Here is a 12,712-nt window from a genome sequence, read left to right as displayed (position 1 = left end):
GAGGTTATAAAAACAGCCAGGTGAGTGGCTGGTTTCTTAGTCTGAACACATGAGGAGAGGTTAGCTGATAGAGAAAGATTACTGCATACCCATGACGCATGTTGAGAGTCCACCAAAATGCAATGTTCACATTGAGACTCCATCAGCATGTGACATTCACATGGAGACTCCACCAGAATGTGATGTTTACATTGAGACGTCACCAGAATGTGATGTTCACATTGAGACTCCACCAAAAGGTGACCTTCATAGTGGGACTCCACCAGAATGTTACCTTCACATAGGGACTCCACCAGAATGTGGCCTTCAAAGTGGGACTCCACCAGAATGTGATGTTCACATAGAGATTCCAGAATATGATGTTCATATCGAGAACTCAAAATCAACATTGAGACACCACCAGAATGTGAAATCCACATTGAGATGCCACCAAAAAGTGACCTTCACAGTAGAACTCCACTAGAATGTGAAACTTACATAGAGACTCCACAAAAATGTGACATTCACATTGATACTCCACCAGAATGGGACTTTCACATTGAGACTCCACCAGAATGTGGCATTCACATTGAGACTCCACCAGAATGTGGCATTCACATTGAGACTCCACCAGAATGTGGCATTCACATTGAGACTCCACCAGAATGTGGCATTCACATTGAGACTCCACCAGAATGTGAACTCCACATTGAGACGCCACCAGAATGTGAACTCCACATTGAGACTCCACCAAAAAGTGACCTTCACATGGAGATTCCACCAAAATGTGACCTTCACATGGAGACTCCACCAGAATGTGACCTTCACATGGAGACTCCACCAGAATGTGACCTTCACATGGAGACTCCACCAGAATGTGACCTTCACATGGAGACTCCACCAGAATGTGACCTTCACACGGAGACTCCACCAGAATATGACCTTCACAGAGACTCCACCAGAATGTGACCTTCACAGAGACTCCACCAGAATGTGACCTTCACATGAAGACGCCACCAGAATGTGAAACTTATATAGATTCCACAAAAAGTGACATTTACATTGAGACTCCACCAGAATGTGATGTTCACATTTAGACTTCACCAGATAGTGAAATTAACGTTAAAACTCCATCAGAATTTGATCTTCACATTGAGAATACCAAAAACGCTAGGGGAACCTTGGGAACATCTCCCCAGTTAAAATGGGGTCAAGGTTACAAGAAAGGTTAGGCAGATACTGGTGGTAGGGGATTCAACTATTAGAGGAACAGAAAGGGCAATCTGTCTCAAAAACCATTATCGCCAAAAAGGCAGTTATCTTAAAAATGACATTTGTCAGTTACATTTTTTTTACCAAGCAGATTTTAAGGAAAAAAAATTTGCTCAGAGTTTTGTTTTAAGAAGGATACCTATTTGATTCACTGGTTCTGGGAAGCAGAGTCTATTTTGAGTGGCAAAGCCCCAATTAAAATATTCTTCCAGGTATTTTGAATGATTAATTGGATTAGAAAGCCAGAAACAATCTTCTTGTCCAGGTTTACATAGCACTGCTTGGACCCTTGCAGTGGCACCCCTACCTGAATCTAATTATTTAAGAGTAAACTATATTAAAAAGAGGACCAGTCTCCCCCTTGCCACACCTCCAATCATGTGTGATTGAAACAGCACAAATTATCACTATTTTCACTGCTACTTTTCCATTACATTAGTGTTAAAAAAAACACAACGCAATAACAAGAACGATACATAAAAGGGTTGAACAACTTTGGCAAGTAAATAGTATATTTATATATACAGATCTCTAAACCAGAGCTAATAGAGGGGAGGAGTGAGGGATAGGCACATTTGATTCCAAATAAGGGTTGCCTAAACCACGCTCTCCACTCTTTTACTCACTACCTCACTTAACCTCATACCATGTAGGGTTTCCCAAACCATTCTCTCCACTCTTATACCCACTACCTCATTCAACCTCATACCATGTAGGGTTTACAAAACCATCCTCTTCACTCTTTTACTCACTACCCGACTCAGCCTCATACCATGTAGGGTTTCCCAAACAAGCCTCTCCACTTTTTTACTCACTACCTGACTCCTCCTTATACCGTGTAGGATTCTCTCCATCATCTTCTCAATTCTTTTACTCACTACCTCACTCAACCTCATACCATGTAGGGTTTACCAAACCATCATCTCCACTCTTTTACCTACAACCTCACTCAACCTCATAACATATAGGGTTCTCCACACCAACCTCTCCACTCTTTAACTCTCTACCTCAGTCAACCTCATATTATGTAGGGTTCCCCAAACCGACTTCTCCACTCTTTTACTCACTACCTCACTCAACCTCATACCATGTAGGGTTCCCCAAACCAACCTCTCCACTCTTTTACTTACTACCTCACTCACTCATACTATGTAGGGTTCCCCACAGCAACCTCTCCACTCTTTTACCCACTACCCTACTCAACCTTATACCATGCAGGGTTTCCCAAACCACCCTCTCTACTCGTTTACTCACAACCTCACTCAACCTCATGCCATGTAGGGTTTCCCAAACCACCCTTTTACTTACCACCTCATGCAACTTCATACCATGTAGGGTTCAACAAACCATCCTCTCCACTCTTTTACTCACTACTTCACTCAACCTCATACCATGTAGGGTTTACCAAAGCATCTTCTCTACTCTTTTACTTACTACCTCACTCAGCCTCATATCATGTAGGGTTTCCTAAACTATTCTCTCTACCTCCCTCAACCTCATACCATGTAGGGTTTTCTAAACTATTTTCCCTACTCTTTTACTCACTACCTTTCTCAGCTCTATAACATGTAGGGTTTCCCAAACCACCCTTAATACTCTTTTATTCACAACCTCACACGATGTAGGTGTGAAAGAACGGCATACTCATGGCATTACTTCAGGGCTCTGCTTAGTGGCTGTGACTCCTGCTGTGCAGGAGTGATGTCATCACAGCTCAGCCATTTAAACAGCCAGAGCCTGCAAACTTAGAAGGAAGACTGGGTAAAGATGGAAGCTTTGTCAGCATGCCACTGGAGGGCTTCGATTTTTGCTTACAAACTATTTTTATTAATGAATGAAAAATAGTACAAGTAACCCAAAGGGTCAAAGTCATACAAAATGCTACAAAAAAATAATAAACTTTCAAGAAAAACAATCAGTTTTATTGAAAGGCAAAAAGCATAAAATAGGTGGCTTAACCACTTGACAACTGGGCACTTAAACACCCCTCGTGACCGGATCAATTTTCAGCTTTCAGTGCTCTCACACTTTGAATGACAATTACTCAGTCATGTAACACTGTACCCAAATTTTTTTGTCCTTTTTTTCCCACAAATAGAGCTTTCTTTTGGTGGTATTTGATCACCTCTGGGTTTTTTATTTTTTGCGCTATAAATGAAAAAAGACCAACATTTTTGAAAAAACGCATTTTTCTTTGTTTCTGTGATAAAATTTTGCAAATTATTTTTTTTTTTCATGAATTTTGGCCACAATTTATACTGCTAGATATCTTTGGTAAAAAGAACCCAAATTAGTGGATATTATTTGGTCTTTGTGAAAGTTAGAGAGTCTACAAGCTATGGTGCGAATCATACAAAATTGATCACATCTGATGTACTGGTGGCCTATCTCATTTCTTGTGACCCGAACAAGCCAGGAAAGTACAAACACCCCCCAAGTGAGCCCTTTTTTGAAAGTAGACATTCCAAGGTATTTAGTAAGAGGCATGGTGAGGTTTTTGGTGTTGTCATTTTTTTCCCACAATTCTTTGCAAAATTAAGATTTTTTTTCACAAAATTGTCATTGTAATGGGTTATTTCTCTCACATGGCATGTGTATACCACAAATAATGCCCCAAAATAAATTCTGCTACTCCTCCTGAGTATTATGATACCACATGTGTGGGACTTTTCCCCAGCCTGGAAACATAGAGAGGCCCAACATGCAGGGAGCGCCGTCACGTGTTCTAGGAGAATAAATGACACATCTAACTTGTTGACTACCTATTACACTTTTGAAGGCCCTGGAGCACCAGGACAATGACACTGACGTGGCACTGATGACAGATGGCACTGATACGTGGCACTGATGACACGTGGCACTGATGACACGTGGCACTGATATGGCACTGATGACACGTGGCACTGATGACAGATACCACTAATACGTGGCACTGATGACACGTGACACTGATGACAGATGGCACTAATATGTGGCACTGATGGCACGTGGCACTAATACGTGGCACTGACAGATGGCACTAATACGTGGCACTGATGACAGATGGCACTAATATGTGGCACTGATGACACGTGGCACTAATACGTGGCACTGATGAAAGATGGCACTAATATGTGGCACTGATGACACGTGGCACTAATACATGGCACTGATGACAGATGGTACTAATACGTGGCACTGACACGTGACACTGATGACAGATGGCACTATTATGTGGCACTGATGACACATGACAGTGATATGGCACTGATGAAAGATGACACGTGGCACTGATGACACGTGGCACTGATGTGGCACTGATCACAGATGGCATACGTGGCACTGATACGTGGCAGTGGGGACAGATGGCACTGACAGGTGGCATTGTGGCAAATGGCCCTGACAGGTGGCACTGGGGCAAATGGAGCTGGGACAAATGGCACTCACAGGTGGCAGTGGGGACAGATGGCACTGCCAGGTGGCACACTGGGGACAGATGGCACTGACAGGTGGCACACTGGGGACAGATGGCAATGACAGGTGGCACACTGGGGACAGATGGCACTGGCACACTGGGGACAGATGGCAATGACAGGTGGCACACTGGGGACAGATGGCACTGGCACACTGGGGACAGATGGCACACTGGGGACAGATAACACATTAGGGACAGATGGCACACTGGGGACATTACTTACGGCTGCTGCAGCCATTCATCTCTCCCTCCTCACCCGCTGTCTGTGTGAGGAGGGAGAGGGGCGCTGACAGATGATCTCATATGTTTACATATGAGATAATCTCTCATTGGGCATGCCGATCGCGCTGTAAACGGCCGCTGTGATTGGCCGTTTACAGCGATCTGTGACTGGCTGTGTCCAGGGGACACGGCCAGCACAGAACTTCCCAGATGCGCGCTCCCGGGAGCGCGCATTGCGGAAGTAAACAGGACGACGTCCAGGGACGGCCTCCCGGCAATTGGCGTCCGCTCTGCAGCCATCTTTCGGCTATAGAGCGGACGCCTAGTGGTTAATACATGATAATATATACACAATAATGGTTATGACAAAAAAGGAATAGTGGGGGATCTTTCAAGCATTCTATTTTTGCAGTGCATACTAGCAGATTATGATATTACCTCTTTGATAGATTGATTGATCAAAAAACACTAATAAGGCAAAAATAAAAAAATACAAAGCTTTCACAAAACATAATCAATCTGCATCAATTAAAAAATCGTACAGTGACAAAGCCAAATCTTAACTCAGTGAAAAGGCACTGCCAATGATAGGCAACATAATGGGATTCATTTACTAAAGGCAATTAGACTGTGGACTTTTGCAAGTACAGTTGCTCCAGAGCTTAGTAAATGAGGTAAAGCTTCACTTTACAAAGAATACCCAATCACATGCAAAGAAAAGTAAAAAAAAAACTGCAATTTTGCTTGCAAATGATTGGATGATGGAAGTCAGCAGAGACTCTCCCTCGTTTACTAAGCTCTGGAGCTACTGTACTTGCACTGAGTGCAGTCTATTTGCCTTTAGTAAAACAACCCCAACGATTCATATACCAATGATCAGAAGAATAAAAAGCTCAGAAATGATTTATCAGTATTTGTTGAGAATAAGAAAAGCTAAAAACAAGTTTGGACATTAAATTATTTTCTGCTGACAGCAAGTAGAGATAGATGTTGTGATAATGCTGATAAGTCCAAAAACAACACACTGTACTTACTAGCAACTCATCCATGCTGGTTTGGCATTTCTCTAAGTTTATTCTCTTTATGGCCACTCTCTCTTGTCTGGGTTTGCATAGCGCTGCCTGGACCACTGCTGTGGCGCCGCTTCCTGAAACAAATTAGTCAAGAGTGAATAAAATGACAGAGGACCTGTCACAAAAAATACAAGCACAGCAAATGGAGGGAATGATCTGGAGACAGACATTGTGGATTTCCAAAAACAGGTTCTTAACTGGGAAGGAATAGGGATATGAAACTGGATCGGTGAATAATAAAAAATACTGAAATATGAATCTCTGTGTTAAATACCTGAAATCAAAGTGGATCTATATGTTAAGTAAAACCAGATAGTGGTTTTTTTTTACAAAAGGCAAATCCACTTTGCACTACAAGTGCAAACTAAAAGAAATTGCACTGAAAGGGCACTTGGAAGTTCAGTCGATATAGATCCAAGGGGGACATGCAAGGAACATAAAAAACAGCATTTTAACTTTCACATGATTGAATGATAAAATCAGCAGAGCTTCCCCTCATTTCAGATCTACCACTCGGATTTACAGCGACTGCACTTCCAAGTGCACTTGTAGTTTGCACCTGTAGTGCAAAGTGGATTTGCCTTTCGTAAATAACCCCCAATGACATAAGTCATAAGGGTACCTAATAGGACTGAGGATTATGCTGATTTTCAACAGTCTGGCAAATGCAACATGGGAACATAAAGGGGAAATCCACTGCAGGTCTGTAATTGTTAAAAAAAAAAAATACCAGTTGCTAAACTTGGGAGGGGATGGAAGGGTTGCCACTGGGGATATGCAATAAGTGAATAATATAGAGAGGGTGAATCTCCCTAACAAGGGCACATACAGGAATAAATACTGACAGGTAGAGCTCCACGATTAATTAAATAATTAAAAAATTGAGATCTGGATTCAACCCCCCTCATGATCCTAATCCGGCATTTCCAGGATTCTATGTAAACAGTGCAGAGCGGTTCTCTGCTCACTCATAGGTGTTAAAAAAAAAAGAGCCTCCTGCAAATGTTTATCAACATTGCTCAGCGATAACTATAAACATTGTATCATTTGAACTTCAGTCTGCAAATTAGGTCAGTTTAACCCCTTAAAGCCGAGTTCCACCCGTTTAAAACTCAGAAGCTACAAAAAGTTTAGCTGCTGACTTCTAATAATCAGACACTCACGTGTCACATGGTCCAGAGATATGGGTGCACAAAGCCTCGCTCCTCTCCCCCTCCTCTCCATGGCACCGGCATTCTAACTGTGATCACAAGCCGCGCTGTGAATGGCAGGGCAATATTCTGGGATTGTGTCCCAGAAGATTGCAGGGAGGGAGGGGGGAGAGGTGAACTTCCTTCTGGCACCGTGGAGCCAGAGGAGGAAGTGGGAGCTTGGTGCCTTTAAAAACGGTGTACCCGCTCCCCCCCCTAAAAAATGACATGCCAAAAGTGGCATGTCAGGGGGTCAGCATCACTTAAAGCGGAGGTTCCATTTTTGGGTGGAACTCCGCTTTAAAGTGGATTTAAAGTGGATGTAAACCTGATTCATGAAATTTGAGCTGGGCACATACACAGTGGTGTGAAAAAGTGTTTGCCCCCTTCCTCATTTCCTATTCCTTTGCATGTTTGTCACACTTAAGTGTTTCGGAACATCAAACCAATTTAAACAATAGTCAAGGACAACACAAGTAAACACAAAATGCAATTTGTAAATGAAGGTGTTTATTATTAAAGGTGAAAAAAAATCCAAACCATCATGGCCCTGTGTGAAAAAGTGATTGTCCCCTAAACCTAATAACTGGTTGGGCCACCCTTAGCAGCAACAACTGCAACCAAGCGTTTGCGATAACGTGCAATGAGGCTTTTACAGCATCCTGGAGGAATTTTGGCCCACTCATCTTTGCAGAATTGTCCTAATTCAGTTACATTAGAGGGTTTTCGAGCATAAACGGCCTTTTTAAGGTCATACCACAACATCTCAATAGGATTCAGGTCAGGACTTTGGCTAGGCCACTCCAAAGTCTTCATTTTGTTTTTCTTCAGCCATTCGGTGGTGGACTTGCTGGTGTGTTTAGGATCATTGTCCTGCTGCAGAACCCAAGTTCGTTTCAGCTTGAGTACACGAACAGATGGTCGGACATTCTCCTTCAGGATCTCTTGGTAGACAGCAGAATTCATAGTTCCTTTTATCACGGCAAGTCTTCCAGGTCCTGAAGCAACAAAACAGCCCCAGACCATCACACTACCACCACCATATTTTACTGTTGGTATAATGTTCTTTTTATGAAATGTAGTGTTCCTTCTACGCCAGATATACTTGGACACACACCTTCCAAAGAGTTCCACTTTTGTCTCATCGGTCCACAGAATGTTGTCCCAAAAGTCTTGGGGATCATCAAGATGTGTTGTGGAGAAATTGAGACGAGCTTTGATGTTCTTTTTGCTCAGCAGTGGTTTTCTCCTTGGAACTCTGCCATGCAGGCCATTTTTGCCCAGTCTTTTCCTGATGGTGGAGGCATGAACGCTGACCTTAACTGAGGCAAGTGAGGCCTGCAGTTCCTTGGACGTTGTTGTGGGGTCTTTTGTGACCTCTTGGATGAGTCGTCGCTGCGCTCTTGGGGTAATTTTGGGCGGCCGGCCACTCCTGGGAAGGTTCACCACTGTTCCATGTCTTCGCCATTTGTGGATAATGGCTCTCACTGTGGTTCGCTGGATTCCCAAAGCTTTGGAAATGGCTTTATAACCCTTTCCAGACTGATAGATCTCAATTACTTTCTTTCTCAATTGTTCCTGAATTTCTTTGGGTCTCGGCATGATGTGTAGCTTTTAAGGATCTTCTGGTGGACCTTGCTGTGTCAAGCAGCTCCTATTTAAGTGATGCCTTGATTGTGAACAGGTGTGGCAATAATCAGGCCTGGGTGTGGCTAGAGAAATTGAACTCAGGTGTGGACAACCACAGTTATAGTATGTTTTAACAAGGGGGGCAATCACTTTTTCACACAGGGCCATGATGGTTTGGATTTTTTTTCACCTTTAATAATAAACACCTTCATTTACAAATTGCATTTTGTGTTTACTTGTGTTGTCCTTGACTATTGTTTAAATTGGTTTGATGTTCCGAAACACTTAAGTGTGACAAACATGCAAAGGAACAGGAAATGAGGAAGGGGGCAAACACTTTTTCACACCACTGTATCAACAGTGTTTTGTTATCTCTCTTCAAAGCACTATGTCTAGTAGCTGTCTCCTGCTCCATTCTTCTTTTTGATAACGCCTGTCAAGTTCTCCCTCAACTGAGATAAAAGCAGCCTGAGTTTTGTGTTGGAGAGGATGCTGTAAAGAGTTTAGCAGAGCCCTGAACTATTCAACAGAGCTGAAAGTCTCTACCTATGAGGAGAAGGGGTGTGTGCCTTTCCTCCAATCAGCTGTCTTGGCTGTATGCCCAGGCTTCACTGCAGTGTTGATCAGGAAGAGAAAATCTCATAACAAGATCTGAACTTTCTAAACAGTATATAAAGCTGAAGACAGCAGATATACATGTAAAACTTATGTTTCATCCATGAGTATCATCTGAGGCTTCACTGGGTATATGTGAGGGTTTACATGCACTTTAAAGACTAAGGGTCGGTTCACACAGGGGCGACCCGTCAGGCGACTTAGCCGCATGACAAGTCGTGTCCCGCTCTATGCAATGGAACCGTTCTAATCGGAGCGACTCAAGTCGCTCCGACTTAGAAAAAGGTTCCTGTACGACTTTTGGGGCGACTTGCATTGACTTCTATACAGAAGTCATTTCACAAGCCGCCGCTAAAGTCGGATCCCGGTCGCCTGAGGCAGTCGCGCTGCAAGTCGTGCTGCCTCAGTGTGAACGGGCTCTAAGCCTTTTTCTGACACTTGTTGCTTACAAAAGTTAAAAATATGTATTTTAATAATCTTAGAAGCCCAAACACTATATTTATATACATCTATCTATATATATATATATATATATATATATATATATATATATATATATATATATATATATATATATATATATCGTTTAGCAGAGACCCTTTTTCAAATGCAATTGTTTAGGAAAAAATACACTTCAATGGATAAAAATAAATAAACAGTAAAGTTAGCCCAAATTTTTTGTATAATGTGAAAGATGATGTAACACAGAGAATTGTAATGTTTATTCTAAGCAACAAAATAGTGATTCTCAGGGTTTGGACTTGGCCCCTTAGTTTCAGTGAAGGGAACTCTTAGGCCGCGTACACACGCGGGGACTGTTCGCCCAACTTTGTCCGTCAAACAGTTTCGGCAAACAGTCCGCTCAAAATTAGCATGGACGGACATGGCCACACACGACGGACGAACAGTTTGCTGAAACCGTGCACGATGACGTGAACGGCACGTACGACGGGACGAAAAATACGACGTCCTATACACTGCATTATAACTTTCGGCGTGAAAATCCTTTCTGAGCATGCGCGCAACTTTGTTTGACGAACAAGCCTACACACGCGGGGACTGTCCGCTGAAACAAGGTTTCAGCGGACAGTTTTTCGGAATTTCCGAAAAACCTTGTTCAGCGGACTGTTCGCTGAAACTGTCCGCTGAAAGCCCACACACGAGCGGACTGTCCGCTGAAACTTGGTTTCAGCGGACAGTTTCAGCGAACAGTCCCCGCGTGTGTACGCGGCCTTAGGGCCGGTTCACACAGGGGGCGTCACGAGGCGACACAACTTGCCGTGCCGCGACCTGACAAGTCGCCCCCGTTCTGTACAATGGAACCGTTCTAAGAGGAGCGACTCGAGTCGCTCCGACTCAGAAAAAAGGTTCCTGTACTACTTTTGGGCGACCTCGGGGCGACTTGCATTGACTTCTATACAGAAGTCATTTGCAAGTTCCGGCTGAGGTCGCGGCAGGTCGCGGCGAGGCAAGTCGTGTCGCCTCGCATCGCCCCCTGTGTGAACCGGCCCTTAAGGTGTCAGCATACCAAGACATTTTGGACAATTTCATGCTCCCAACTTTGTGGGAACAGTTTGGGGATGACCCCTTCCTTTTCCAACATGACTGCAAACCAGTGCACAAAGCAAGATCCATAAAGAATATACAGGATATAGGATGACTAAAGCAGACAAAGGGAGATGGAAGCAGTACAATAGTGACATTCCACCCCAACCTTCGTAAAACTAGCAATCGGATAAAGCAGTGATTCAGATCTTACAGATTCAGATCTATGCGGCTGTAGGGCACTAGGCACAACTACATACCAGGACTTGTACTGATATTTTTTCAGGAGGTATTTGAGACAAAAAAGGTACATTTCTCAGGGTATGACGAAATATTCCCAATACCATAGCAAAATGACTTTTTGAATTCAGTTCCAGTTTAACATCTGCTCTTCTACACCTAAAGGCGTTTTATTTCAGTGTAAACATTTATAACAATCTTATTATAGGAAACAATACATTTCAAATTTAAAAAGAAGTCCACAAGTAATCGTGTTATTAACAGAGATTATCTAACAGGGAAATGCCATCACCTCCAAAGACAAGTCTTCAGATTTTCTGACACTCCTTAGCTAAACACAATTCTACTATATTAATTCAGCATCCAGGCCAAGAACAAAAGCTGTTCACAAAGCCAATACAGTTTTTGCCAGCAGTAAGTAATGGAGCGTCTTTATAATTAGATGGAACTACCTTCAGGGAAAAGAGAAGAGATCACTACATTTCCTAAACATATTCCCCTCTGCATGCCAGACAACTCCATTTATGAAAATATTGCTACTATATTTGCTGTACTTGCTGCTTACATCTAACACGCTTTGCCGAAAAGAATGTGATAAAGCAGTGGCCTCAAAACTGCAGCCTGGGGGCCAAATGTGGCCCTTTGCTTGCTATTATCCCGTCCTTGCACTATTTCTAACACTGATACAAGTCACTATTCCACCCACTGACACCAGTGATAGGGCATAATTCCTTCCACTGACACCAATGGTTGGGCACCACTTCTCCCACTGATATGAGGCACTATTCCTCAAACTGACACCAGCAATTTGGCACCAACAATGGGGCACTATTCCTCCCATTGATAACCATGATGAAGCACAGTTTTTCGGAATTTCCGAAAAACCTTGTTCAGCGGACTGTTCGCTGAAACTGTCCGCTGAAAGCCCACACACGAGCGGACTGTCCGCTGAAACTTGGTTTCAGCGGACAGTTTCAGCGAACAGTCGCTTTGCCGAAAAGAATGTGATAAAGCAGTGGCCTCAAAACTGCAGCCTGGGGGCCAAATGTGGCCCTTTGCTTGCTATTATCCCGTCCTTGCACTATTTCTAACACTGATACAAGTCACTATTCCACCCACTGACACCAGTGATAGGGCATAATTCCTTCCACTGACACCAATGGTTGGGCACCACTTCTCCCACTGATATGAGGCACTATTCCTCAAACTGACACCAGCAATTTGGCACCAACAATGGGGCACTATTCCTCCCATTGATAACCATGATGAAGCATTGGTTATATCCACTTACACTGGTCCATTTTATATTCTCACTGGACAAAGTCTGGCCTCCCTAAAGCCTGATGGACAGTTAACTGGCCCTTTGTTTGCAAAGATTGGAGATAGAGGCATAAGCAACCTGAAACACTAAAGCTGTCAAGGAGTGCCAGCATATATGCACCAAGGATGTCAGCATGCATACAGTGGTGTGAAAAAGTGTTTGCCCCCTTCCT

At 43.2% G+C, this 12,712-nt stretch overlaps 1 protein-coding gene across 2 annotated transcripts in view; it reads right to left on the bottom strand.

Moving 5' to 3' along the window:
* The window catches only part of STK39 (serine/threonine kinase 39), a 531,280-nt gene that overhangs the window by 437,192 nt on the left and 81,376 nt on the right, over window positions 1–12,712 (bottom strand). For both annotated transcript variants that reach the window (XM_077447911.1, XM_077447912.1), the window contains exon 2: window positions 5,962–6,074. In XM_077447911.1, coding sequence (XP_077304037.1) covers window positions 5,962–6,074 — 113 coding nt within the window. The remainder of the gene's footprint in view (window positions 1–5,961; window positions 6,075–12,712) is intronic.

The sequence above is a fragment of the Lithobates pipiens genome, unplaced genomic scaffold (assembly GCF_037356315.1).
Source record: "Lithobates pipiens isolate NorthernLeopardFrog02 unplaced genomic scaffold, aLitPip1_a1.2 Scaffold_22, whole genome shotgun sequence".
Classification (NCBI taxonomy): domain Eukaryota; kingdom Metazoa; phylum Chordata; class Amphibia; order Anura; family Ranidae; genus Lithobates; species Lithobates pipiens.
The sequence above is the reverse complement of the archived record's forward strand: the minus strand, read 5'-3'. Positions and strand labels throughout refer to the sequence as shown.